This window comes from Lutra lutra, chromosome 1, assembly GCF_902655055.1.
Source record: "Lutra lutra chromosome 1, mLutLut1.2, whole genome shotgun sequence".
In the NCBI taxonomy this organism is placed as follows: Eukaryota; Metazoa; Chordata; class Mammalia; order Carnivora; family Mustelidae; genus Lutra; species Lutra lutra.
Window position 1 is genome coordinate 202,420,420 of NC_062278.1, and position 27,130 is coordinate 202,447,549.

The 27,130-nt window shown below is 50.6% G+C and overlaps 1 protein-coding gene and 2 long non-coding RNA genes across 4 annotated transcripts; 1 reads left to right on the plus strand and 2 right to left on the minus strand.

The window, feature by feature from the left end:
- Positions 1-14,076, minus strand: ALAS1 (5'-aminolevulinate synthase 1). Its single transcript, XM_047692645.1, is given in 13 exon segments — positions 1-309; positions 2,203-2,365; positions 3,015-3,283; positions 5,356-5,520; positions 6,077-6,256; positions 6,777-6,961; positions 7,905-8,127; positions 8,844-8,993; positions 9,777-9,920; positions 9,923-9,965; positions 9,967-10,004; positions 12,758-12,977; positions 13,928-14,076. Coding segments are annotated over 12 exon segments (1,920 nt in total). The 5' UTR covers positions 12,957-12,977; positions 13,928-14,076; the 3' UTR covers positions 1-148.
- LOC125079200 (uncharacterized) lies at positions 6,972-7,898 on the minus strand. Its single transcript, XR_007121070.1, has 2 exons — positions 7,225-7,898; positions 6,972-7,165 (listed from the first exon to the last, which is right to left on the minus strand). It is a non-coding gene; the product is annotated as an uncharacterized LOC125079200 (long non-coding RNA).
- LOC125079192 (uncharacterized) lies at positions 13,156-27,130 on the plus strand. 2 transcript variants are annotated; one of them, XR_007121069.1, is made up of 4 exons: positions 13,156-13,552; positions 23,459-23,504; positions 25,921-26,023; positions 26,949-27,130. It is a non-coding gene; the product is annotated as an uncharacterized LOC125079192 (long non-coding RNA). The 2 variants fall into 2 exon arrangements; XR_007121068.1 differs by lacking the exon at positions 23,459-23,504.

Consider the following 27,130-nt stretch of genomic DNA (forward strand, 5'->3'; position numbering starts at 1 on the left):
TCGCTTACACACGAATTTATTTGCACGACTGTGCTTTTACTATAGATTAAAATTTAATATAACTTAATTCACATATAAAGACACCTCTGGGGACTATGTGGATACGACATGGCCTGGGGTTAAGTGAGTAACTGAGGTCATGACACACTCAGGCCTGGGCAGACACCAGCTTGCTCATGCCGGAGAAGTAGGATTTCTCTCTCTCACTCATCACTTCGAAATGCAGCGGCCTCCTACAGAAGTTGCACTCGGCTGAGGAATGTGGCTTGAGTTCCAGCCCCACTCGCTTCCACGTGGCCAGCAGGTTCTCTGTGAGGAGAAAGAGTTTTCAAAAATTGAAGGGAGTATGCATCCAAGAGAAGTGCAAACACAGGTCCACACAGAGAGTCGAACACAAACGTTGGCAGTAGTGTTCTCTCCTAACAGTCAAAAAGCAGAAACAACCTAAATGTCCACTGACTGATGCACAAACACCATGGGGTGTACCCGCACCGAAGATCATTTGGAACTAGAAAGAAAGAGGATTCATGTTACAACGTGGATGGGCCCGGAGAACACTGTGCTGTCAAAGCAGCCAGACACACAGGACCCATGCAGTGTTACACGGAAAGGAAAGCATGGGCACCTCCACGGGGCAGAGAGGGTGTCAGCAGCTGACAGGGGCTAGGGAAGGGGGAATCACGCAGTGGCTGCTTGTGGGTATACGGTCTCCCTCGGGGATGATGAGAATGTTCTGGAATCAGACAGCGTGGATGGTTACACAACATCACGATGTACTTAGAATCCCTGGAACTGTATACTTTATAAATGTATTTTAAAGATTTTATTTATTTGGGGCGCCTGGGTGGCTCAGTGGGTTGAGCCGCTGCCTTCGGCTCAGGTCATGATCTCAGGGTCCTGGGATCGAGTCCCGCATTGGGCTCTCTGCTCAGCGGGGAGCCTGCTTCCCTCTCTCTCTCTCTCTGCCTGCCTCTCCGTCTGCTTGTGAGCTCTCTCTGTCAAATAAATAAATTAAATCTTTAAAAAAAAAAAAAAGATTTATTTGCTAGAGAGAGAGTGCACGTGAGAGTGAGCAAGAGCACAAGCAGGGGGTGCTGCAAGCAGAGGGAGAAGCAGGCTCCCTGAGAGCAGGCAGCCTGATGAGGGACTCCTGGGGTCGTGACCTGAGCCAAAGGCAGCCGCTTCACCAACTGAGCCACCCAGGCCCCCGGAACTGTATACTTTAAAAGCGTGAAATTAAGGGTGCCTAGGTGGCTCAGTCGGTGAAGTGTCAGTGACTCTTCTTGATTTTGGCTCAGGTTGTGATCTTGGGGTCATGAGATCGAGCCCTACACTGTCGGGCTTCGTGCTCAGAGGGGAGTCTACTTGGGATTCTCTTCCTCTCTCTCCCTTTGCCTGTCCCCATTCTCCTCCCTGCGCTCGAGCACTCTTTCTCTCTAAAATAAATGACTCTTAAAAAAAAACACAGGGTGACATTTGTGGTATGTGAATTATATCTCAATAAAGCTGTTAAAAAAAAATAAGTAAAAACTAAAAAACAAAACCCAACTCTGGCTTTGCTGTCCACAGCTTCGGGGCAGAAGCCACTCCAACACTGTTCTGCTACACTGAGCCTTCCTGACAGAAGGGCTCCAGAGCCTGCAAGGCAGCAAGACCATCTTGGGGGCAGGAGGCCAAGGCGACCATGGCTGAGAGCAGCCCCTCAATCTTTGCCTTGAGTTTGGACACAGAGAGGGCTGGGATGGCTGAACAGAACTGCAGCTGTATAAAATACTGAACAATTACTCTTACGAGAAGAGGTTAGGTCAGGGGTTGCCTCAGGGACTCTACATCAGAGAAAGGGACAGAAGCACAAAGCTGAGCCCCAGAGGGCCAGGGCTGACTCAGGCCTTCAGAGGCCTCTCTACTCCCTGCACTAGCCACTTGTGTGCATCCCTGAAATCAATCCAACAAGGGGGCAGTGGAAACAGTGGATGGATGAGCAGGGATGAGCCCTCAGAGCTTCTAAGTTGTGTCTGCACCGCCTAAAGTGAATCCAACAACCAAATGTCTTTTACAGGGTTATACCATCTGAGGGCATTCTCAATTACTTGGAGAGAAGAAACGAATCTGAATGCCTTTGAAGGGCTTCAGTTAAGGCACACCGCAAGGACGGCTTTGTGCAACTTTCCAGCAAGGCCCTGCTGCTCTGCACGTACTCACCAAGGAAGTAGCTCATCATCTGCGGTGTATGGTGGGGAGTGGGGGCAATCCGCAGGAGCTCCTCCCCCCGGGGCACCGTGGGGTAGTTGATGGCTTGGACGTAGATGTTATGTCTGCTCATTAGCTCATCACAGACTTCGGTGTTTTTAGCGGCATCTGCAACCTAAGATTGAGAACAGAAGGTAAAGTCACCACAAGACAGACCACCCCTCAGCAGCGATCTAATGAACACAGCCCGTGGGAGGCTCAGGCTCCAGCGGTGATGCCAGCTGCCACTTAAAGGGCCCAGGAGTGCTTAGTATGGACCAGAGACCTGAAGGCTCATTAGAAGGAGAGTTCACACTCACTGCCCTGCCGGGCTGCAACTCCAGCTGCCACCAGCTGATCCTCCTACCCAGGGATGTGTATAACCGTGGGAATGAAGCGGCTTTGATTATACTGGCTATTAATTCTACTAATTCAACTGTGACACCAACAGGGCTACTGTTCACAGTGGAAAGGGCAAGACCGATTTTGAAATTAACTGAATAAAAAGTCAGACTTCAAAGCTAGCCAAGTGGAGCCTTCTGGAACTTTTCAGACAGAAGCTCTTTTAAGGCTAGTGCTCGGGAGAAGGAACCTCTGCCCTAGCCCGCTGGGTTCAAAGGCTCCATTCTCACTGTGAAGTCAGCCCAAGGCAGAAACTGAGCAGAGGGCCATGGACTACAGCCCCTTGCCCTGGCCCAACTTCAAGGTATGGACCACAACACAACATCCCAGGTCCCGTGCCAAGGCACAGCCCCCAGCAAGTCCAGTCCCAGACACGCCATTACCCGGACAGGGATGATGTGACTGGGGCAGTGGACGACCGGGAGTCCTGCGTCCATGAGCATCTGCCTCATGAGCTTGACGTTGCGCTGGTGCTGGCGGCGAAGCGCCCGCCCCTCGGCGCTCTTGAGGATCCGCACGGACTCCAGGGCTCCGGCCAGCAGCATGGGTGGCAAGGAGGTGGTGAAGATGAAGCCGGCTGCATAGGACCGTACGGTGTCAATCAGAGAACTTGTGCTGGCGATATACCCTCCGACACAGCCAAAGGCTTTGCCTGCAAGGAAACAGTCTCATTTATTCCGGCAACAGCCCCAGCATGTGCCCAGCAGGGCGCTGCAGAGCCTCAGAGCCCTTTCCTCTTTATCCTCTCTACGTGTCCTAAGACTCAAGTCCAGCCTGAGGACTTGAGAGAAGACTCAAGTCCTCTCTGAAAGGGAGAGAGTGGAGGTTAGAGTCCTCCCCTAATCACAGGACCTAGCTGGTATCTGACGAGGACCGAAGCACAGGTCTCCGCAGCAGTCCTGAAGCTGAGCCATCTGTCCCCATGTGCCTTGAACAGCAAGCTGCAGCCTCTCTTCCCCTGCCTTTCCCACCCGGACTTCCTTCTCTGCCAGGTGCCACCTGCCACAGCATGCACAGTGTGCGCCGCTCTCTCTGTCCTCTCACCGTGAGTAGCACCCCGGAGCTGGAATGTAACCCAGCTAAGAGGTGAGTTGTTTTGGTACAACCAGTATTATTTCCTACCAAAGTCAACACAGGACTCTGATAAGCGGCACTGCCCAGAGAAACATGAAAACTCAGAACTCGTTAGGGTTGATTGAGGGCCAACCTCAGTTCTTAATTCTCCTTAATTCCTTTTATATAATCTGTATCTCAAATTTCAGGATTAAGGACTGCAGAAGAGTCCTTCTAGATGTTAACATTGTGTTCTGTAATGGAACATTCCTGCTTGAACCCCATGCAGGGTGGGGTTGGTGTAAGCTCTTAAACAGTGGAAAGTTTCTCTCCCCAGCCCGTTCCAGCACACAGAGACTATACATACCTCACAGAGCCCCTGGCACGGGAGCTCGGTGGCAGAAAAGGGCTGCTGGAATGAAGACACATGAACAAGTGCTTTCCTCCTCGCAAGGCTCTGCCCTGCAACCCCTTGGCTCTCCTGGTCAACCCAATGCTCCCAGCCCCCTGACTGTGCCAAAGGACACTCTTTTTGGCCTGCCCTTCCTTTACCAAGTGCAGGCTGTGAACTGGCATTTTAGCTAAGTGTTACCTGGGTCTCCCAACTGCCTTACTAACTTTGAAATCCTTAGATTTGTTTTATTCACATTTTCACTCTCTAGAGTCCTCACAGGCAGAGAATGTCTATGGTAATTGCACACAATTCATTTACCTTTATCACAAAAACTGAGGTAAGGTCTGTTATCTCCATCATATAAGTTGCCCTACTTTGCACAAGTCGTTAGGCCACCTCACTTTTATGAGAAACCTACATTTACTTGTTTTCACTAACTGGAAGGAATCTGAAGAGGACTTTCACTTTTACGATAAAAGGTGAAAAGTGAAAATAGCCTCTGGTGTGTGGCAGTGAGCCACGACAGAGGCAGTGCGCACCCCAAGCAGTGAGAGCGGCCCCACCAAGCCCTGGCCCCGGGAACCGCTCAGCATGCCAGCGGCCCAGCTTTGACCTCGGTCTGTAAGCAGATTTGTCTTTGCTTTACGCCATTTTGGCTCATGCAAGGTTTCAAAGGAACACTCTACTTTTCGGGTAGTGGGAAAACCTGTATTGGTGAGGAAGCTGAGGGGCAGAGAGAGGAAGCAGCAGCCCAAGGTCACACAGCTGGGGAGTCAGCAGACAGGATTCACAGCTAGCAGGCAGCACGGCGACAGAGCCCAGCTCCGTGACACGCTTCTCACCCAGGAGGAGCAAATACAAACTAGAGAGGTCAGTGCTTCACGACACCTGAACCTCCAGGTCCTCACGAATGCTCCAGGAGAACAGCACTACATCTTTTTTTTTTCTTTTAATACAACAACAATCTGAAGTATAGAAAGTGAAGGCTGTTGCCATGCCATGTAGCTAGAACCACAACCACATTTGGAATGAGCTTGAATGGCAACAAATAACATTTCTGTCATGTGAGGCTGAGACTTACTTTGGCTCTGGGAGCCATGCCTCCATGATTCAAGGAATTCTGCTAAGCTGTACCACCACTGAGAAGATAGAAACTCATCCAGAAAGCGGCCCAGGTTTCACAGGCCATCGCCTTGTCTCCTCACCTGATCCCAGATAGTCCTTGACCTTGTTCGAATAAAATTTTAGTGATTACAGAATGTGCAGAGTATACATACCAAGCGTTCCAGAAATGATATCCATTTTCGGCATAACTCCATCCCGATCGCCAATCCCTCCGCCTCGAGCCCCGTACAGTCCCACTGCGTGGACCTCATCCACGAAGGTGATTGCTCCAAACTCATGTGCCACATCACACAGCTCTTCCAGCGGGCACACTGCTCCTGAGGAGAGAACACAGACTACGCTGAAGAGCTCGCTACTTCACAAATTTCTGTTTTGGTAAGAGTCAGAACAAAGTAACTTCTGTTCTAAAGGTATCACTTTTGGGGCGCCTGGGTGGCTCAGTGGGTTAAGCCGCTGCCTTCGGCTCAGGTCATGATCCCAGGTCCTGGGTTCGAGCCCCACATCGGGCTTTCTGCTCAGCAGGGAGCCTGCTTCCTCCTCTCTCTCTGCCTGCCTCTCTGCTTACTTGTGATTTCTCTCTGTCAAATAAATAAATAAAATCTTTAAAAAAAAAAAAAAAAGGTATCACTTTTAATATTGGGAAAAACAATGAACTTTTCCCCCAGTTTCTAGGTCATCTTGGGGTCTCAGAGCCTAGTAAACTAGAGCCAGAATAAAAAATCTACATTCACCCAAACCTATACAATATCCATCAAATACAAAACCCTAGCAGAGTACGAAGAAATTGCAAAGACAAAATAAACATCATACTTTCAAAGAGTCCAGGCCTAGTTTTTCATCTAAGGTCTCAGACAGTCCTCTACTTAGACTTACCATCCATAGAGTGGACGGTTTCAAATGCGACAATCTTGGGGACTGAAGGGTCAGATCTTTGCAGCATCTCTCTGAGGTGGCTGACGTCATTGTGGCGGAAGATGTACTTTGGCACCCGGCTGTTTCGAATCCCTTGGATCATGGAGGCATGGTTCCCAGAATCAGAGTAAATCTCACAGCCTAACATGATAAAAACAAAAACAAAACACTACTTATTGCCATCTGCACCAAAGACAAATTATTCTTAGACAGGGACAACGGACTTTGCCCTGAACGTGCCACTTTGCCTGGGAGGAAATACTCCTGGCCAGTTTCTTCCTGGGAAAATCGTGAGCTAGTGCTTCCCCTTTGAAAAGACCCACAGGTGTAGAATAACCCAATGGAAGACAACCAATCTGTTTTTAAATCTGGCCACCTCATTCCAAACTCCATCAAAAGGTAACCATGAGTGAGTAAGAGAATTCTCCAAAGGATTTTCTTTGAATACTGAAGCAATCAGCTTAAGGACAAGCCCTTCATTAGTACCATTTGCTACTGCAACCTCTCGCAATAAGTGAGCACTTCATGTTTCAAGAAGAAATGCTCCCAGATACTATCATTGCTCTTAACTGTTTTTGGGAAGCCCTCTGTGTTGTTAATATCCCTGCTATTCCCTGAGAAACCTCAAAACTCTAAAAGCACCCAGGACAGGCTTCCTTACCCGGCATCATCCTAGCCAGAGTGAAGAGGGTTGAGTCGTTGGCCACAAAGCACGAGGAAAACAAGAGTGCTGCATCTTTGCCATGCAAATCAGCCAGCTCCTGCTCCAGGTCCACGTGGAATTTGCTGGTTCCAGAGATATTTCTAGTACCACCTGCTCCAGCACCATGCTGTTTCAAAGTGTCCCTTTTATTTAAAAAAAAAAAACAAACAAACCGGGGCGGGGGGGCAGACAGAAAATAAGCCTCATGGTTCTGAACACTATGTGAATCATTCCTTTCCCCAGGAGCTAGGACACTGAATCTTAAGTTCATCTAGCAAGTCTCTCATGGTGAAACCAGGGGCCAGAAGTTTCAGCTGACTTCACCTTTAGACTAGGTGGCAGGTGTGCTCGCTTCGGCAGCACATATACTAAAATTGGAACGATAGACTAGGTGGCAGGTGTCAACACCAGGGTGAGGATATCATAAATACCTCTAGGGATCATCAAGAACAAGTGTTTATCAGTCATTAGGTACTGATTCCTCAGGTGTGTTTTCTCTGACAAACATCCTTCTCTCCAGACACAATTATCAGTCTCTACAGGCATATCTTGGATGGTGGTTACCTGAACCTAAACCCTCCGGAAACCAGTCACATAATGTTAGGAGAGATCTCTTACTATACCTCAGACTGGACTCTCTTTAGCAAGCCTCCTTAGAGATTTTGGCAAGCAACTCTCTCAAGTGTCTCTAGCCATGGCCAACCTCCAGAAGCACATGAGTGCCAGGACCTAACATCCTCGTTAATGTCTTTCCTCCAGTGCTGCTAGATTTGTACCTCTCCATTCACCTGCGCAAAGAGGCCTGGGCTTGAAGGCGCACCCACTTGAGGAGTGGTAGGAAGTGAATGGACACAAGTAGTCAATGAGCCCATACACTTGAACCCTCACACACAAAGGGGCTCCACCACCTACTTGTGAATTCCAGTCTAAAAGTCATCTGTAGATATTTTTAAAGGCTAAGACAGTATTTGTTATGGCACACTTTCAGCTTCTGAATATTGCCCCCCATAGACGATCCAATCCCTCTAAATCATCAATGTCTTGCCAAATAACGTCAGTGGTATCTGAAAGCTGAGGGCTACTTACATGACTGCCCCGCATACTCGTGGATGACGACTCATTCCTAGGTAGTCATTGCTACACCAGACTGACACCTGCTTTTTGGTGATCAGGGAGTCCGAATAGTCATCTGCCATGGGGAAAATGTGAGCTCTCCGGTTCACAGTTTTAAAAACTCGATAGGTATGGTCATTTTTTTTCTCTTCAATTTTCTTCTCAAAGAAATGATCATATTGAAAAGTTGAAACAGCTAAAAACCAAACAAAAGACAGGACAGAATGGCGGTTAGGAAGCATGTCCGGCTTTTGGCAAAAGATCTGGCTCCCAACCCATGACCCCAGTTTGGCCATCCATCAGCAGAGCAATTCTGGACAAATGTGAGTCATTCCTTTCCCCAGGAGCTAGGATACTGAATCTTCCGTTCAACCAGAAAGTCTCTCGTGGTGGAACGAGGTATTCATGATATCCTCTCGACAAATTAATGCTCATGTGAGCAACTCATAGGATAACTTCATCTTGAGAACATGAAGGTCTCAAATGAGACTGCATGTGTGAACCGCTTAGCACAGGGCTGGGGCAGAGAAGGGCAGGTATTAAGGTTACCAACAGGGTTTGTATTTACTATGGCCAAGAACACCTACCAGCATCAAGCAAGAGACATGTTTTTTTTTGTTTTTTAAGATTATTTATTTATTTGACAGACAGATCACAAGTAGGCAGAGAGGCAGGCAGAGAGAGAGAAAGGGAAGCAGGCTCCCTGCCAAGCAGAGAGCCCGACGTGGGGCTCGATCCCAGGACCCTGGGATCATGACCTGAGCCGAAGGCAGAGGCTTTAACCCACTGAGCCACCCAGGCGCCCCGAGACATGGTTTTTAACCCTCAACTTACCATACAATTTTGTTTAATCTAACGTATGTTTACGTTAAAAACCCTCTCATGCATCAGGCAAATAACAATGAGACCTACATTTTGGCAAGTTATCTTGAAGAAGATGGGACACTCTTTCTGGTCTTTGCTTTCGCATGATATCCTGGAAGTTCTTCAGCAATCCACCTGGCTCCCCTTCGTCAGCCTTTACACTAATTACACTGGGGTTCACTGAGGTCTGGGCAACCTCTGTAACAAAAGTAACAAGAAGAAAAGGTTCTATTCTGAGCTCACAATACTTTCCAGAAATATTGTCAAAAGTGAATTACTGCCTAGTTCACCAAAAAGAGCTGATCATAACCAAAGTTAGTAGGAACTGAGCGCATGAAGCTTTTCTTCTCCGCTTCTGTTTTAATGGCCAATGCCTGGTGGTGTCTTGTTTTCAGAGCTACCAAACAGCTTTAATGAATATTAGAGTCCAAAGCTTTCTAACCTGCTGGCAGGTCTTCCCCACCTTCCCACTCCACCCAACCCTAATCTCACTTTTCTTCATAGAAGACAATTCCAACCATATGCATCATTTCTGCTGGTGAGGTTTTCTGGGGACTCTGGTTCTCTGTGGCTAGAGCCACAAGTGGAATTAAGTGACCATCAGTAAGACCCACAGTCTGGGAGTCCTAAGACCATCAGTTACTGCAGAACACTCTTTTTTACCTTTTATCCCACTGGACGGCAGGAAAGAAACAAAGGGCAACTGGTAACAGCTTACACCAGCAGGGTATTTTCAGAAATGAAGCAATTACTATAAAAACTGGTCACACCCTATACACACACACCCCAGAAAGAAAGTCCCACATTTTCTCATGCAGTCCTCTGACTGCCTATCTTGAAGACCTTCTTCCCTGGCCCTAAAAGAGGAAGTTTTTTTATACAAATGCTACCTTAACAATAGCTCATACATAAATCTGAAAGATCAAAAAAGAGCCAGAGGGACCTCTTGGTTCTTCCCAATGGTTCCAGTCCTGTGTTTACCTTTCCTCACGGCATGCATTTCCTGCACATCCTCCTGAAGCTCGAGACTGGCTTTGCGGAAGACACTGCTGCCCTTCTGGCTCATCTGGGCTGCCAGGAAAGGGCATTTGCTTGCAGTGCCCTGGCTCGTGGCAAGGGAGGGATGTCCAGACGGAAACTGCGTGCCATGTGGAGTCTGCTGGGATCCGTCGGCAGCCTGCTGAAGCTCAGCTTTGGCAGTTTTGTCCTCTGGGGGGGTGTGAAATGGAAAAAGTGAAGCATCAGATCTAGTTGCACAATACAAGAAAGCCCCTTGTTTCTCATATGGCCTCAAAGACAAGCTTTATACTTACTCTACCCCCACTTTTCAGGGACCAGTTTATTTTTATTAGGTTCTGATAATTGAACGGTTTTCTTTTTTTTTAAAGATTTTATTTATTTATTTGACAGAGAGAGAGAGAGAGATCACAAGTAGGCAGAGAAGCAGGCAGGGAGAGAGGGGGAAGCAGGCTCCCCGGTGAGCAGAGAGCCCGATGCGGGGTTCGATCCCAGGACCCTGGGATCATGACCCGAGCTGAAGGCAGAGGCTTTAACCCACTGAGCCACCCAGGCGCCTCTGAACTGTTCTCGTTTGCCTCACTGGAAACAATGTTCCTGTGAAGAGTTAACTGGCACAATCCAGCTATCTCTCAAACCACATTTCTCCCATATAAATCCACCAAAAAGTAGTGTTTTCTAGCTTCAGCTAGCTTAGAGTTCTTGAGCTGGAGGATTTCCAGTAAATCTACCCGAAAGACACATAGCATATTTCATGACAGGATACGATCTTGAAGGTAAATAGAGGTGTCCATACAATTATGTCTCTGCTAATATATTTTTTTTCTGCTAATATTTTTGAAACAGATTCTTCACAAAGCAGCTTGCTGTTGCTTAACATATAAACTGACTTTTTTTTTTTAAGATTTTTATTTATTTATTTGACAGAGAGAGATCACAAGTAGACGGAGAGGCAGGCAGAGAGAGAGAGAGGGAAACAGGCTCCCTGGTGAGCAGAGAGCCCGATGTGGGACTCGATCCCAGGACCCTGAGATCATGACCTGAGCCGAAGGCAGCGGCTTAACCCACTGAGCCACCCAGGTGCCCAAACTGACTTTTTCTTAACAAAAGACATTCAGCTAAAAGTGAGTCTTTCAATTGTTGTCTAACAGAGTTCAAGTTATTAGTTTGGTGAGGAAAAACTATAGGGATATCACAGTCACACACTTCATCTACTTGCTCATCTAAATGCATCAAAAAGTGCCCGGAGTTAACACAGTTCGCTGGCAACTGTGCTTCTAGTCACAATGACTTCCCTCTCCCCAGAGCAAATTCATTCACCCTTCTTCTAGTAAAGTCTTATTCTGTATCATCCTGGAACACTGTGAGTCAGAAGCTAACCTTTCCTACGACTTGGGGGAAGAGACATGTCTCAATACAGTTTTTATTAAAATCTCCTATGAAGTAAAAAAAATTGCTTTGAAGTTTATTTCATTCATTATAAAAGTAATACACATTTGCTGTGGGAAATCTAGAATGACAGTGTTCTGCCCTTCAAAAATAGCCATTACAGGCATCTTGGTAAATTTTCTTTTTTTCCCCCATGAACAAATTTTAAAAAAAGTTTTACTTATTCTACATGTACTTGCTTATTTTGCCCTTTTTGTTATAAAGATCTGCCTAAGCTAGTAAATAGTTTGTGAATGTCATCTGAATGGTTGCATAAGAGTCCACCAAGTGACCAAGCCATGTTACACTCAACTTCCTCTATGCCAGGGACAGAACTGTTAAGAATATTTTGATTGTTCAATTAAAAGAAGAAAAACAAAACTAACTCCTAAAAGGAAAAAGGAAAAGAAATCCTACAAAGGATTAAATCCCTTCTGCTTACAGAAAAAAAACAAAACAAAACACTCCCTTCTTACAAGGAACACATCCAGAGAATATACTGAAGAGAGCCTGTAAGGTAAATTATTCTCTAGGATTAAGTGAAACTTGAAAAGCCTCCTCCTCTCCTGGTAGAGCCAAAGCAAAACAAAAGCCAACTCTGATCTCTTTATTCAAAACAAAAATTTAAAAATTCACATATAAAATAAGGATTCATGTGTTTAAAAAAAAAATCACTACTTTAACAAATTCTGTATGATTCTTTTTACTGAGGTTCCTACAGCAGTCAAATTCAGAGACAAAAAGTAGAATGGTGTTGACCAGGGGGTGGGGAGGGGCAGTTAAGAGTTCAAGTAGCAGAGTTTCAGTTGTTCATGATGTTGAAGAGCTCTGACAATTGGACGGTGGTGACAGTAATATGAATGTACTTAATACCACTGAACTGTTCAATTGGTAAGAGATGATAAAAGTTTTAGGTTAGGTGAATTTTAACACAATAAAAAATAATTTAAAAAAGAAGAAAATCACAATTTTTTTAAGTCACAACTTTAAAAGCCAAAAGCTTCCACTCAATTTTGCTGTAAGCCTAGAACTCCTCCAAAAAGTCTATTAATTAAAAAAGAAAAAAGCCAAAGGGCCAAATATTTAATGAAGGAAAGGTTAAAACAGAACATTTCAACTTTTTTTTTTTTAAGTAGCATGGAGCCCAATGTGGGGCTTGAACTCGTGACCCTGAGATCAAGACCTGAGCTGAGATCAAGAGTCGGACGCTTCACCAACTGAGCCACCCAGGCGCCCCAGGATATTCCAGCTTTATATTTACACAAATGAGGTACTGATGAACACTAAAACTCCAACAGACACTGACATGCGATCCAGAAACTTATAAAGGGCACACTGGCCACCGTCTCACTTTTAAAGTTGGGAAAATTAAAAGTGCCTAACTTGCGGGGTTAGGAAGACAATTATGAGATACTCTGGTTACCGTGACCTTCGTCACAATGTGGACTAGAAGCGCTTCCAGTCTGGTGATGAATGCAAACACCACCACCTCCTACTTTGCTGCCAATGACACTTACTCTCATTAGCTGGAGGAGTTTCCTTGACCTGCTGGCCATGTACTGCTGAAGTGGACAGGGCCCGAGTGGCTGGTTTGGCCCCAAATTCCATCATCTTAGGGCAGTTTTGGGCATAGAACAACAGAGATTTTCCTGCCTTCTGCAGAAAAGCCTGAGGCACTCGGGATAAGAATGGGCAGCGGCGAACAACAGTCTCCATGTCCGAGAGGGTACACTGATCCTACAGAAAGACAATGAGTGACATCAACACTTGTTAATAATCGGGCAAATACCACTGCAAGGCCACTGGGTTCAGGTGTCGCCTGCAGTTTACAGCAAAGGTACCCGTATAACAAGTCTGAAAATCGTCTAAGGACGGCGCTCATGTGGGACTCAACTAAGGAGTGGTAACAGTACTCTACCCAGGTCACCAAGTACTTCTTTCATTCCCAGCTCTACACAAAAGCACCTGCAAAGCAACTTTACCAAGTGAAGTAAATGCCGATGATTAACCACCAAGGGGCTGGAACAACGAGGGACAAGTCGGGAACAGGTTTGGGAGGTCAGGGAGACGCAGAGCACAGATAAGACACCTTGGCATACACCCAGGTGAAGTGAGGCTAGGGAAGAAGCCACCATCACCCATCCAGGCAGAGAGGACTCCCAGGGATCCTGAACTTCTCCTGTCCTCACATCCCCAAACCTGAGGAAGGCACCCAGCTGGGCTCTGGGTCCCTGAGCCAAGGATTTCCCAGAGGTCATACCCCACAGCTCCAAGAGGACAGAACTGAGAAGGAGGGGACAAAAAGAGCAGAGGTAGGAGGGGACGCGGTTGGGGCTAACTGGGGAGAGGCAGGAGGTATAAAATCGAAGGCATTAGGTCTGGAATTAGGTGGTGGTCCTGGGCAGTGGGAGGTCAGAGGTTATCGGGGGTCGAGGGCTCGAGAATAACGGGAAAAAAGAATTCTAAAGAAGTGGCCCGTTAAAAGGCAATGTAAGAAGGGGGCCGAATGGAGGAAACTGAGGCAGCCCAATGGGCTAAGGGTCTGGGAGATGAACGCTGAACCCAAGGAGGCGGGTGACGGGAGCAGTGGGGGATGGGGTCCCGACGACCGGGCGAGAGGGGCGCGGGCTGGCAGGACACGCGGAGGCTTCCCTGGCCGGCGCCGCACCCAGAGCGCGGGCCCTCACCTGCGCGGGAGACTGCGGAGGAGGAGGAGGAGGAGGAAGAGGAGGCGGCGGCAGCGGCGGCGGCGGCGGCGGCAGCAGATAGCCAAACCAAGAGGAAACAACCCGCTGCCCTTGTCGGAGAGAAGCCTCAGGCCGCGACTGCCGTCGTCCTAATATAGGGCCGGAGGGAGCGCTGCGCATGCGCTTTGGGCGCAGACTTCCTTCACGCAGGCGCCCTGCGTCGCGCTCCCAGAGTAGGAGGGGCGGGGCGGGGCGGGGCGGGGCGGGGCGGGGCGGGGCGGGGCGGGGCGGGGCGGGGCGGGGCGGGGCGGACCAGGGAGGGTGGGGTGGGACCTGGGCTTTCCCCGGTAGTCCGCTCCTAGGAGTGGGGGCACGGCGGTTGATCACGGACTTCATCCTACAGCCCCTTCTCCCTTCCCTACTAAGTGCCCTATGCTTCAGAATCCTACGCCTCCGTGTAGGGCATAAAAAGGCAGAGTCAGAGGGGAAGTACTCCTGGAGACAACTGGAGGGTTATGGGGTTGTAGAAACGGATCCCTTGGATATAGAAGGAGTGTAAAGAAGGGGGTTCCGGGCACGGTCTAAAGCAGGATCCGTCCCGTCTGTGACTAAGGGCTTCCTGGAAGAGGTGGAGGTGTAGTTGCTCAAGGATGGAGTGGTTGTAGGAGTGGTGTGTGTGTGTGTGTGTGTGTGTGTGTTGGGGGGACTCTTGGAGGGGAGTTTTTGGAGTGTGGAGGAGCAGAAGCGGAAGGAGACCCACCTGTGGCACTTTCCGTCTGAGATGAAGGGACTTAACCTGAGGTAGAGGAAGGAGCAGGAGGGGCAGGGCTAGATGGAACCCGTGGACTACAACAGCTCTGAGAACCGGAGGGTGTGTGGAGGCACAGGGCCTGATACATGGTTAGGGTTTGACACATACTATTGAAGAGGGAGCAGAAGGCTAGCTGAAGACAGAGCATAAGCTGGCACTCTGCAACCGCCCCCCCCCCCAACCCTGATGGGACATGTGCGACATTCTTCCAGGAATCTCCTAAGTATCTTAATGTTAATAACTTGCTAGAGGGGAAAACAATCCTAAGTTGAGGATGGCAAGGCCTCTGGTATCTTGTAGGTATCTTATAGGTCGTCCTCTTTAGTATATGAAAGTTCTTCTGGAAACCTCCCTTTTCCTTATTTCCTCCAGCTCTGGAGTATATAATCACCACTACTCAAGCCTCCGGTGTGGCAGCTTTCAGCCCATGGCTGTGTGTGCTTTAATAAAACCACCATTTTGCAGCAGAGATACCTCAATTCTCTCTTGGTATTCGGCTCCAGACTCCACCCCCACTGAACCTCACCTATATTCCAAAACCACATCACTCTTATTTTTATTTTCCATTGCTGGCTGTCCAAAGTCCCTTGCCGGCCACCCTGGGCATCAACTGGGTGACTCAGGACTCCATCCCAAAGTTTAGAGTTGGGCCATTCCTCTTCTGGGTCTCCCCCAGTCCACACCTGCAGGGTAAGGTTAGGCAAACCCCTCTCAGGAATGCCAATCTGGCCTCCTTGCTCCACACCCTTCCCAGCTTAACTTGAGCTGGGTTGGCCTGGGTCTGTGCCAGGCTCAGAGCTACCCTCCTCCGCTCTTGAAGAAGGGGCCATGCAGGCTGCTCCTTCCCCAGCATAATAGTGACCAAGATGTGTCCAGGTTCTTCTCAATTCCCTTTTGAATCTCCAGCCAGCTGAGAGGCAGGCAAGGTAAATCTCCACATTCAGAGGAAGCAGCTGGGTCCAGAGTGGCACTGGGACCAGTCCAGGGCCCAGGAAGAGGGTTCTAGCCTGGGAGTCTGGAGCCCAGCTCTGCCCCATCCTGCTGAGGGCCCCTGAGAAGTACCCATTAGCCCAAGAGGAGACATGAGGAAAGGTCAGCACTTGGACTCAGATCCAGCTGTCACTAAAAGTGAAAACACAGTAAAGATGGTGTTGGGTGCTTTGCCCATCTCTGGGTCTCACTTTCCTTATCTGGGCAATGGGATCATAATCCCTGTTCCACCTGCTTCACAGAGCTGTTTGAGTGGTCAGAGGCAAAAGAAGAAGAACTAGATGTTGGAACTAACTATGGGTTCCAACCCTGGCTCTGAATCTTATTTGGCTTTGGGCAGGTTATAGTCTCTGAGGCTCGTCATCCTCATTGTAAAGCTCTTCCAGCCCTGCCACTTGTGGTTGGCAGGAGGGTCAGGTGAAGTCATAGATTTCAGAGGCTCATTGTTTAAACCAGCAAGTCTCCAGCTCTCTGGGAGTTTCCTGTTTAATAGAGGGAAAGGTTGAGAAACAAAGAAACTCACATGGAAAGTGAAATTCAATGTTGTCAACAATTCCAGATGGAGGAGGAAGCTATTACTCCCCAGACGCTGAAGGAGGGGGGATCCCAACCACCAGGAAGGCTTCTAGAAGAGAGGTGCCAGCTGGAAGGGTGGGTCTACATGGGACCGGGAGACTGATAATTGAAGCCTTGAGTGGGAAGCTCCCAGGCCTGTCCTGGCGGGGGTTGGGGGATGGGAGGGATGTATGAGTTAGTCCAAATAGCTGGACTTCAGGGATGCAGCCAGAATGTGAGGTCAGGAGGTCAGATAGAGGCCATAAAAGGCCACAGAGATGCTGGTGTCAGGGCTTAAGAACTATGGCCAGGGCACTGGTCAAAATGCCTATTCCCGGGCAATGCCCCTTTGATCCTGACCCAGGAAAACTACGGTTTTGCCAGGCCTCTCTCTTGGTAATGTGGGGGTGGCACATCTTAGGGCCATATTTTGGGAAATGTGGGTTCCACTTGAAGACTTGGAAGGGCAAGTGCTGAAGCCATGAGTTCTAATCCTGGCTCTGTTTTTGCATCTATGAAGTGAAAGCAGCCCACCTCCTTTGCTGAAGAGTCTGGGTGGGCCCCATTCTGACAGAGCTGTGACCCCTCTCCTGGGTTCAGCCTTCTTCCTCTCCTCTCCCTCCCCCCTTCTTTTTCCTTTCTTCCCCCCATCCAGCCCTCGCTTTTCTCTCCCACTGCTGTCTTGCCTCCCCCAGGGCCACAGTACAGATTCATCTTATCACCCTGCTTCTGGGCAGGGGAGCCCAAGCCACTGGAGTTCAGGCAAGGTCAGACCCCATGCTGGGGCCTGGCCTACCCCGTTTCTTCCCTCTAGCCCAGTGTGCGTCATCGTCATCATCATTGTCGTCACTGTCACCGTCAGGGGCTGCTGCACACAGCACTCATCCAGCGGTCAAGGCAGAAGGAAAATGTCAAACCCAGCCTGAGAGCTCAACCTTTTCCACTCTGGGTCCCAGAAGCTGCTTGTAGTAGTGCCCCTCTTTGAGGGTCAAGGAGCCGATGAGGGGCCTTACACAAGCTTAAGGCTTTCTTCTGGGCCTCAGTTTCAACATCTATCTGTCAGGCAAAAAAATCCCTCCAGCCCCCCACCCCAAGGAGATCCAGATGGACATGGGGCATTTTTTTTTTAATTTTTAAAATACATTTTTTAAAGATTTTATTTATCCATTTGAGAGAGAGAGAAAGTGTGCCTGGGGAGGTGGTGTGGGGGTGGCACAGAGGAAGAGGGAGAAGCAGACTCCCTACTGAGCAGGGAGCTGGGCAGGGCTGGATCTCAGGACCCCGAGATCATGAGATCATGACTGAAGCTGAAGGCAGATGTTTAACCAACTGAGCCACCCAGCACCCCTGGACAGTTTTGAAGAGAAGCCAAACCTACAGCCTTTGCTACTGATGCTTTGTGTAGTGTTGGCCGTAAGCCAGCTGTGCTCCTTGGGGTGGCTGGCAATGAGTGGGAAATCAGCCTTGCAGAATGGCTAGAGATTCTGGAAACAGCTCAGTTCTGCCCTGGAGAGTTGGAAATGTGAGCTCCAGGGTTTATAGTAATAGGGCTTGAGAATTACCATAAGAAATAGAATTTAAGGGTTGGACAGAGTAGGAGGGTCCTGAGGTCCCCAACACCTGCTTTGTGCTGGCCTGTCCTTTGGAACCCTCTCAGGTTCTGGCCCACCAGGTACAGGCCTGGATTTGGGTTTGTAAAGCCAGCTTTGGAGCAAGGGGTGCGCTCTGACCAGCTAGGGGAGAAAGGGGCTAGGTTGGGGCAAAGCCATCAAATGCTACAGGTTGTGTGTGTGTGTCGGGTGGGGGGAATTACAGGAAACAGCATTACCCCCAAAAAAACAAACTCTATTCTCCCAGAAAGCCCCAGAGGACCCCTGAACCTAGTCTTCCAGGATAGAACACACAAACTGTGGTCCAGACACGTTCTCTTTGACCCACATGGGGCTTTTTAAAAATGTGAATTAGTTGTCAACATTCAACAGTCAGGAGATTGTTAAATTGAAAGATTTCTAACTTCTCTTGAGGGATCAGCAGTCCTAGAGCCCCTGAGCCAGCCCAGGCAGGAAGTTCTCTACCAGCCCTCTCATCAGTGGGTCCCTAACCCCAAGGACACGTGATGTCTAAGCAGTGACGTATGTCTGCTCTATAGACAACTGAGTGTGTGTCTTTAGCCCTAACTCTCTTTAGAGCTAGGGTGACTAAGAACCAGAGGTGGGAGAGGACTCAAGGTCATATAGCAAGGGAGGTTTGGGCTGTGAGGGAACCCCAGGGTCCTGCTTCTTAGGCTACACACGCTGGGCTCTTCTGCCCTCACAGCTTCTAGATGACAGTCAGAGGCAGGGGTTTGGGGGAAGGATCAGGCTGGCTGTGAGAGGCTTTCTGGAAGGGACTGACCAAGAGGTGGGTTCCCTGATGCTTGTCGTCCTTCATGCCCCACCTGCAGCTCCTGTGTGTGGATCAGGCTGGGACGGGCCCCACAAGGTGATGGGCTGGTGATGGATAGAACAGGCTGAGCCCTTGCCCCTCTGGCCCATGTTGGAGGCAAAGCATGGAGGAGCCTCCTTCCCTGCCCTTCATGGTTGTTGTGGAGTCAGATGCCAAGAAAGTAGCTATTTTTGAGGCTATGACCAGTGTGGGCAAGTGTTCTGGGACAGTGAACGGCAAGGAGGGGCACCCACCTCGAAACTGGAGCCTGGTATCCAAGAGACGCCACCTTGAACAAACAGCTAGGCTGAGGGGTGCCCAGTGAAGCGGTGCCTGGAGGCATTTAAAGGCCTGCCCAGCACCCCTTCTGTCCAGACATTGAGGAGCTGGAAGAAAGGCAGAGGGATGGGGAAAGAGTGAGTGAACCCCAGAGAAGTGGTCCTGGGTGGGCAAGGGTAACTAGGAGAAGGCCAGGGAAGATAATAACACAGTGAACAAGTATGGCAGCAAGAATAGCTCTACTCAATGTTTCGGCCTGGTGCTATGATTATATGGACAACCTCAGGTCCCCTTGGAGCAACCCTACTCCAAGGTCAGTGGAATAATGAGCCCCATACACGGGGCAGTAGCCTGCCCAAGTTCACACAGCCAGCAGGTGGAGAGTGTGGCTCACCTGTTGGCCTTGGACTTTCTGGTCTAGTGCTTCATCCTGAGAAGGACAAGGCAGCTGGGAGGACACTGGGGCTGTGTCAAGGGTCAAGGTCTGAGTGGAAGCTCTTCTCTACTTCTAGGATATGTGTTTGGTTTGGATAGGCAGACAGGAGTGCCAGGCCAAGGAGCCATCCAGCCCGACCTTTAGTGGGAGTCACCTCTTTTCAGGGACCTCTGGGCAGCCAGCCATGGCCTCAGGGTCCTTCCAGAACCCACACGCTGGTGGGATACTACATTCCCTCTCTATCCCCTTCACTTGGGTCAGTGGCTCTGGGCCCAGACACGCCATGGCTCACAGCCTAGCAGAGGCCTCCCGCTGCCCTCCTCTCTCCTTGGGGTGCCTGGAAGGAGGAAGGGAGGTCTGGGCTACAGGTTTTCTGTCCCGTACTCCAGAACCTGCCTCCTCTCCTAGACTACCTGCCCCTCTGCCTGGCCCTTGGCGTGTCTCCACATCTAATTTCCACACATGCCCTTGAAATGGCAATGAGCAGCCCCATTCTTAGGGAGTGGAGTTGGGCTCCTGCCAGTATTAGGCTCCCAGCTCCGTTCTCTATGTGCTCCCTGGCCTTCAGCAGATGGCACAGTCTCTCTGAGCTTCCATTCCCTCCTGCACAAAAAGGCAGTGGTACTTACTGTGATGGTGGAATGTTATGGGTCCACTTGACCTGGCCATGATAATGGAGGTGGGCCTCATACAATCAGTTGAAGGCCTCAAAGAACAACAACCAGAGTTTCTTGGAGAAGGGCTTTTGCTGCAGGCTGGAACATGGGAACCCTACCTGAGTTTCCGACTTGCCGGCCTGCCCTGCACATTTTGGATTTGTGAGGCTCCGCCATCATCGGAGCCAATTCCTTAAAATGAAATAAATTTCTCTCTTCACATATCTGTATCTTACTGGCTCTGTCTCTCTGGGGAAGCCTGATTGATCCAATGCCTACGCGCAAGGTTGACACAGGGATTCCCTGGGCAGCAGAGATCAGTCTGTGCAACAGCACGCAGTTTGCGTTAACGGGTGGCCACGGATGAGCCTTGGAAAAGTGACTTGTCCCAAGTATCAGAGCTGGAGTCAGTGTTTGGGCCAGTCCTGCCTCCTCACTGCTCAGTGTGTCTTTGCCCCGTCACCCTCCTCCTTGCCAAGAACCTTGAGTGGAGGTGCCCAAGGGGCCACCGGTGGCTCCCTCTCTCCAGGGGTTCCCTTGGGGCTGAACAAAAGCCCTCAGGACCGGGTGAGGGAGGTGAGACCAGAGGCACTGTTGGGGCCTGGCTGGGACTAAGTTAACAGCTTCTTGTGCAAGACTAGCAGGCTTGTGACATGCCGACATTCACCGGCCCCCAAACTGCTGTGGCCCTGCTGTGGCCTTTGGAGTGGTTGGAGTGAGATCAGCACAGGAGCGATAGCCAAATAACCACCCCTTCTCTTGGGGGAAGGCTCCTTAGCCCTGCCTCCCCCTTGCAAACCTAGCAAGCTAGGACCGTTGCAGCATGCACTTGGGGTAGGCAGCACAGGGACCCACGGGGGCCAGCTGGGGAAGGGCAGTGGGTGCCCGGGGCCCTCCTACATCTCATCCTTGCTCACTGTATCCCCAGGAACACAGCCTAGTGTGGCCAGGCCATCTTCCCTTTTCTCAAGAAAAGCCTCACATCCAGATTGTTACGTGAGCACTCAGAATTCTTCTTGTATTTTTAAACAACAAAAACTTATTTGAGTAGGTAATATTTGCATATGACTAAAATGCAAATAGTATGGCCAGGTAAACAAAGAAATTTTCCTCTTCAGGGTCTGTCCCAGACACAGCTACTGTTCCTGAGTTTTTGTGGGTCCTTCCGGAAAGATTCTGCTCATTCATTCAACATTTACCAGTTGATTGCCTGTTATAACTGAGCTCCATTTATAAAACATATTCCTCTTTGTTCCTTGTTTTTTGTATTTAACACTATAGCTTGGAGAGGGCCCCATCATGAGCAGAGCGCCTTTTTATGGCTGCAGAGCACCCCACTGTCCTGCTGTTCCTAGTTCCCTGGCCTAGCCCCTCACCAGTCCTTTGGTGGTTCCCAGTAGGTTGCCCCTACAAGTTCTTGAACATGCTTCCTTGTATGGGGACGTGGGATATTTAGAAAGGACATCACTAGGTCACAGGTCAAAATCTTTGATTCCAACATTGTTTTCTCCTCTCATGATGAATTGCATGTGTTCTTGTAATAAGCAGCCTCAGACCCTTGATGAAGTGAGATAGCTTTCAGGAACTGGGTGAATAGGTTTATAGATTCAGCAAATACTTACTGTGCACCCACTAGGTTTTAAGACAGAACAAGGCAGATGTAGTCCTATTCCATGGGAAGTTCTGGTAGGGGTAGACTGTATATACATATATATACAACTTACATATATTAATATAAATATATATTCAGTGTATATATATTAAATACAAGCCCACGCAAACGTGATCACAGAGTGAGCACTCACATGGGTGGTCTGAGTGACAAGGACAGCGACTGCTTTACTTGGGGGCTTGAGGAGGCCTCTCTGAGAAGGGGATGTTCGAGGTGAGTCATGGTGGATGAGAAGGAACCAACCAGGTGATGATTAGAAGTGGAGAAGGCCGGCCTGTAGGACCTATGCTCTTGGCTGCCTCCAGTTCTGGCCAATGCACTTTATAACATGGGAGGTTGGGACCACCAGCCATCATGCCCTGGACTGAGGTCTGGGTATGTTTCATTATATTACTACTATTATGACAACGATGTGATCAAGGGGGCATGGATGAGAAGTCTCGGGAAGGCAGGAAGCACTCAGACAGGCTCCCTAGACCTTTAAGGACTGGAGGAGGGAGAGTAGGGAAGAGTTAGAAGGCCTCCTGGTCCTTTGAACCCTCCATGAAGTCAGCGTCTGGTGCAGCTGGCGGGAAGGAGCATGACAAGCGGCCAAGGCCACTTGGGCCCAGTGGAGGGGTCCTGAGAGCCAGGCTAGAGATGAACCTTGTTGGATGGGGTTCGGGATTGAGGGACGGCTCTGAAACCTTGGGGCTCAGTCTTAGCTGAGGCAGACCCTGGGCTTCAGGCAGAGTGGCAGTGCCATACCCAACTGGGGGGCCTGACATTGGGGGGAGGCCACCCATGACATTTACCCAACCTCCAGAGCCCATCCGGCTTGACACAGCCTCTGGGTTGTGACACCCGCTCAATGCTTCCCCCTAGCCAACGGCTGCCATGCTATCTAGCCCCGAGGTTCCTCTTTTCTGAGCTACTCACATCGAGGTTCGTTGGGATTTTGCCTTCATTGCACTGACTTGGTGGGATGGGGTGCTTGAGGGGGTCAGCAGAGCTGGTGGCTCACAGGAGTTCCTCAATGAGCATTTGTTGAATGGATGGATGGATGGATGAACAAATGCATGCACGAATGAAGAAATGGAGTGGGTAGATAAACAAGGATTCCCTGTGGACTGGGTGTGAGTGCATGTGTGTGGGTGGGTTCCCATCTCTGAGGCAGTTTGAGGGCAGGTTGTGTCAGCAGAGAGGCAAGTGTGGAAAGCAAGAAGCAGATGGCGGGTCAGCAGATAGCCCAGAATGGGCAGGGGAGTTCTCAAGGTCATTGACCAGGCACCTGTCGGCTTGGGCATTTGCAGGAGCCTGCCCTGGGGAGACCTGTGAGTGCCCACGTCCTGAGCATCCTGCCACCACATTTCCTCTCATCCCGATACAAGCACACACGGACCCTCGAAGGTGTCCACGTGGTCCTCCTTCCGGCCTCCCTCTGTGCTCATCCTGGGTCAGGCCATTTCTGATCCTGACCCTGGTCTATGGACCGTGTCTGTGGCCAGGAACCCACTGAGCCCCATGGAGCGAAGCTGGGGTGGGGATTGCAGGACAGCCCACAGGGCAGGTGGCCAGTCTTCCCCATCCCAGGCCTTCACCCCTTCTCTTTGTCTTTCCCCTGCTGCCTTCTGGGGCTGGCACATCGGAGGATAGCTGTGGGCCATGCAGCAGGTAGGCTCTCCCTCTCCCTCTGGCTAGCTACATTTACAAAATCTGCTTTCCACAGTTGGCTCGTGTCTTTGCTGATAGCTCTGAAGTGACGCATCACGTCGGTGAGTTCTTAGGGCTAAGTTTCTGCTGGAGCAAGCCGCTAGTCACATTTAGAGGGGCATACACTGGATAGCTCTCCAGGGGTCCCAGGCCCACAGGTGTCAGGATTACTGACACCCCCTGCACAGCCACATGCCCAGCCACTCTGATCAGAGGGACAGCAACACACACGATTGCAGCCTCCGGAGCTGCAAAGTCACGTTGTTACAGGCAGACACCCCAGGATGGCCGCAGGGGACCACTGCCGTGACATTGTCATACATGGTGTCGCACATGCGTGGAGTATAGGGTCACAGAGTTGTGCACACTGCTTCATTCTCCTTCCTGCAGCTACCCACCCTCCCCGCAAGGGCTCACTAGCTCATTGGGATGGGGCGTGATGCCCATCCCTACCCCCACCCACATCCCTGATGAAGCCAAAGCTATCATGAGCCCTGACCGTCCCTCCCTCGGCCTGCCTTTTTGGTGGCCCTCCTACTCACAAATCCCCCGATGGCCCTGTGCAACTCCGAAAATTCCCCAACGGACCTGTGTGGCCTAAGGGAGCTCCCTGGGGCATCATAGTCAGGCTGGGCGACAATAACAGTTTCTTCTTTTGGGGCTTCAATTTCTTTACCTGTTTAATGGGGGCATGGACCTGGTGGCTCCAAGTCTTTTCTGGTACTCGTGATAGGGACAGCTATGATCGTGTGGCCCCTCTGGCAATTCCTGAGCCATGGGCTCCTTGGGGCCATCTGGCTCCTGAGCCTCTACTCAAACTTTAAGGCAAATACCTCTCACTAATGACTGGGCCCCCATTGAAGGTTCCTGGGAAACAAAGCAGAGCCCAGCTGCACATCAGGCCTCACAGGGGCCACTCACGCAGGCCTGATACCTGGCTGTCTGCCAGAACCTGAGGAGGAGGCGCCCAGCTTAGAGCCAAGGGGCCAGTAAGACTGACCTCTGGGGGCTCACCCAAGATTGCTATGAGCAACATGCTGGCAAAAGAACCTTCTAGAAAAGCTGCCATGTAACTCAGCCATGAGCTCAGGCAGGGTGTCTCAGCACCAGAGACGGTCATTGTTCTGGAGAGGCCAAGTGGCAGCCCCTCTTCCCCTTCTTGTTCCTGATCTTCTCAGACCCCTGGGGTTCTGGGGCAACACAGAAGTCAATATGTCTCCCCAGAGCTCGGGAAAGGCCAGTGGGTTTGGAAATCTCCCAGGTCTAGTAAGGGTCACCACGGAGAGGTTCGTGTACTTTCCAAAGGGCAAGTGTTGAGAGGGCACTGTGTACCGGGCTCAACGCAGGAACCCAGAGAAAATAAACCAAAGTGCACCCTGAGTAGCATTGGTGCAGGACGTTTAACAGTGTTCTCTGGGGGGAAAAAAAAAAATCTGTGGTCAAGTAAGTTAGGAAAGCCTATTATATAATTCAGCGGGGCTGAACGAAGGCAGACTGGTTTCACGCTTGTGGGTTTTGGCAGAGCCCCTGTCAGGCTGTATGCCGCAACTGGGTTCCGGGGGGTGGGTGGGGAGATGGCTTGGGTCTCCTTTCCACCCTGCTCTCTTCCCCAAGCCTCCGGTGGGGTAGGAGACCTTGAGCAATGAGGCTTGAGGGGCACAAGGATTCCAGATAAAGCAGGGTGCCAAGGAATCTGCATTTCTGCAAGTTCTGCCAGGCCATCACGGGGAAAACCACCGATTTTCTCTCAGGGAAACCAGAGGGATCTATTTAAAGCCAAACCCCAGAGGTCCTCCTCTGCTCAAAGCTCTCCTGTGGCTCCCTCTCGCTCAGGAGTAGCCAAGTCCTCACAGAGTCGGTAAGGTCTACCCACCTCGCAGACACCCTCCCTCTGAAGCCGACCCAGCAAATATCCCCACGTGGGGCCCTTGTTGTGGGTGTTCCTTTTGCCCTGTAATACTCTTTCCCCAGATCTTCCCCAGAGGGGCAACCCTCCCCCACCTTCCTTCTCATCCCCCTCACCCAACCTGGTACCCTGCTCTTCCAAGAGACCCCCTGGGAACCACGGCGGTTTCCACTGCGCTGGATGTTGGCTCCATGAGGCTGGGGCCGTGCTGTCTCGTGACTGTTCCCAGCACCGTGCACAGTGCTCAGCAGAGGTTGAGGGCAGGAGGTATCGGGGGGACTATTAAGTGAATGGAGCCAAGGCAGCTCAGAGCCCCAGCAGGGCTAAAGCTGGGGCCTCCCAGGCCAGGCGGCCCTGGGCAGCAGGGAACTCTTTCGCAGGTGGACTCTGGATGGGGCTCTCTGGTCAGAGGTCAGGACTGGTGCCCAGGGAGGGGCTGGAGAGGTGGACAGAGGTGTCCGGGCTGAGGCTGTGGGGAGTAGCCCTGTGGCAGCCGGGCTCTGTCACTGGCTCCAAGAGTCTTATCAGTATCTATCCTTGGAGTACTCAGTGTTCCTGGTGATTCTTCCCAGAGGTCATGGCAGTGCTGACGAACTCTGCTGCCCCCAGTGATCCTGATGAGCTCAGAGGGCGTCCTGTGGCAGAGACCAGAAGGTTCTGAGGAACTGCGGCCAGGTGTGTTCTCCCCGCTGCACCCTCCACTGACTCTGGCTTGGCCTGCAGGTGACCCCAGTGGGCAGCTAGGGGAAGGAGGGTTAGCTGGACCTGTTTGACTGACAGGTGCAGAGGAGTTACGGGGAGGGGGTGGGGGAGTGGTAGACCCTCCTCTCACCTCCTCTTCCGTAAGGTGAGGGATGGCTGCCCAGGATTTTCATTGCCATCCCCGGGGCTGTCTGATTCTGTGTCTTGCCTTCCCTGCAAATCGCCATGCTGGCTGTACCCCTGTGACTCTCTGCCATCATCCCAAGGCTGTGTTTGGGTGGCCTTGAGTAGCCCCCCTCAAGGACTGTGTGAACTTGCACATGATGTCAGTGGTGGCCTTGTTCAGGAGTCCCAAGGAATTTTCTGACAAGCAAGTCTTTGGCTTTGGGCCCCCTGCCCAGTGAGTTGACATTAGGCCCCGAGCCTTGCTCTGAATGGCTCTGCCTGGCGGATAGACTGAGGGGACTGAGGTCCCTGGGCCACCTGTCCCAGCCTTCCAGGCTGGGTGTCACTCCCTGAGCAGTGTTTTGCTTCCCGGGCACTCATATACGCCCAGGCACACACAAGCATGCATGTGTGAGTACGCGGGTACCCGCAAGGAAAGTCTGCCAGTCTGAGCTCCCACCATCTCCGCCCACCGGCTCCGTTTTTTTAAACCACCCTTTATTGAGAGCCTACTGTGCGCCAGGCCTGTAGTTCAATCCTCACGGCAACCCTATACCCTAAGGTTGTGTTCCCCAAAGGGACATGTTGAAGTCCTAACCACCCCCTTCCCGACCCCATACCTGGGAATGTGACTTTATTTGGAAATAAGGTCTTTGCAAATATAATCATGTCAAATGAGATTGAACTGGATGAGGGTAGGCCCTGATCCCATGCCTGGTGTCTTTGCAAGAAGAGGGAAATTTGGACACGTAGAGAAGACAGCCACTTGAAGAAGGAAGCAGAGAGTGGAGTCATGTGGCCCAACGCTGAGGAACTTGGGGGCTGCCAGAAGCCCGAAGGGGACCATGGAGCGTCTTCTGCTAGAGTCTTCAGAAGGAAAGTTGACCATGTCAACGCCTCAGCCTCTGACTTCAG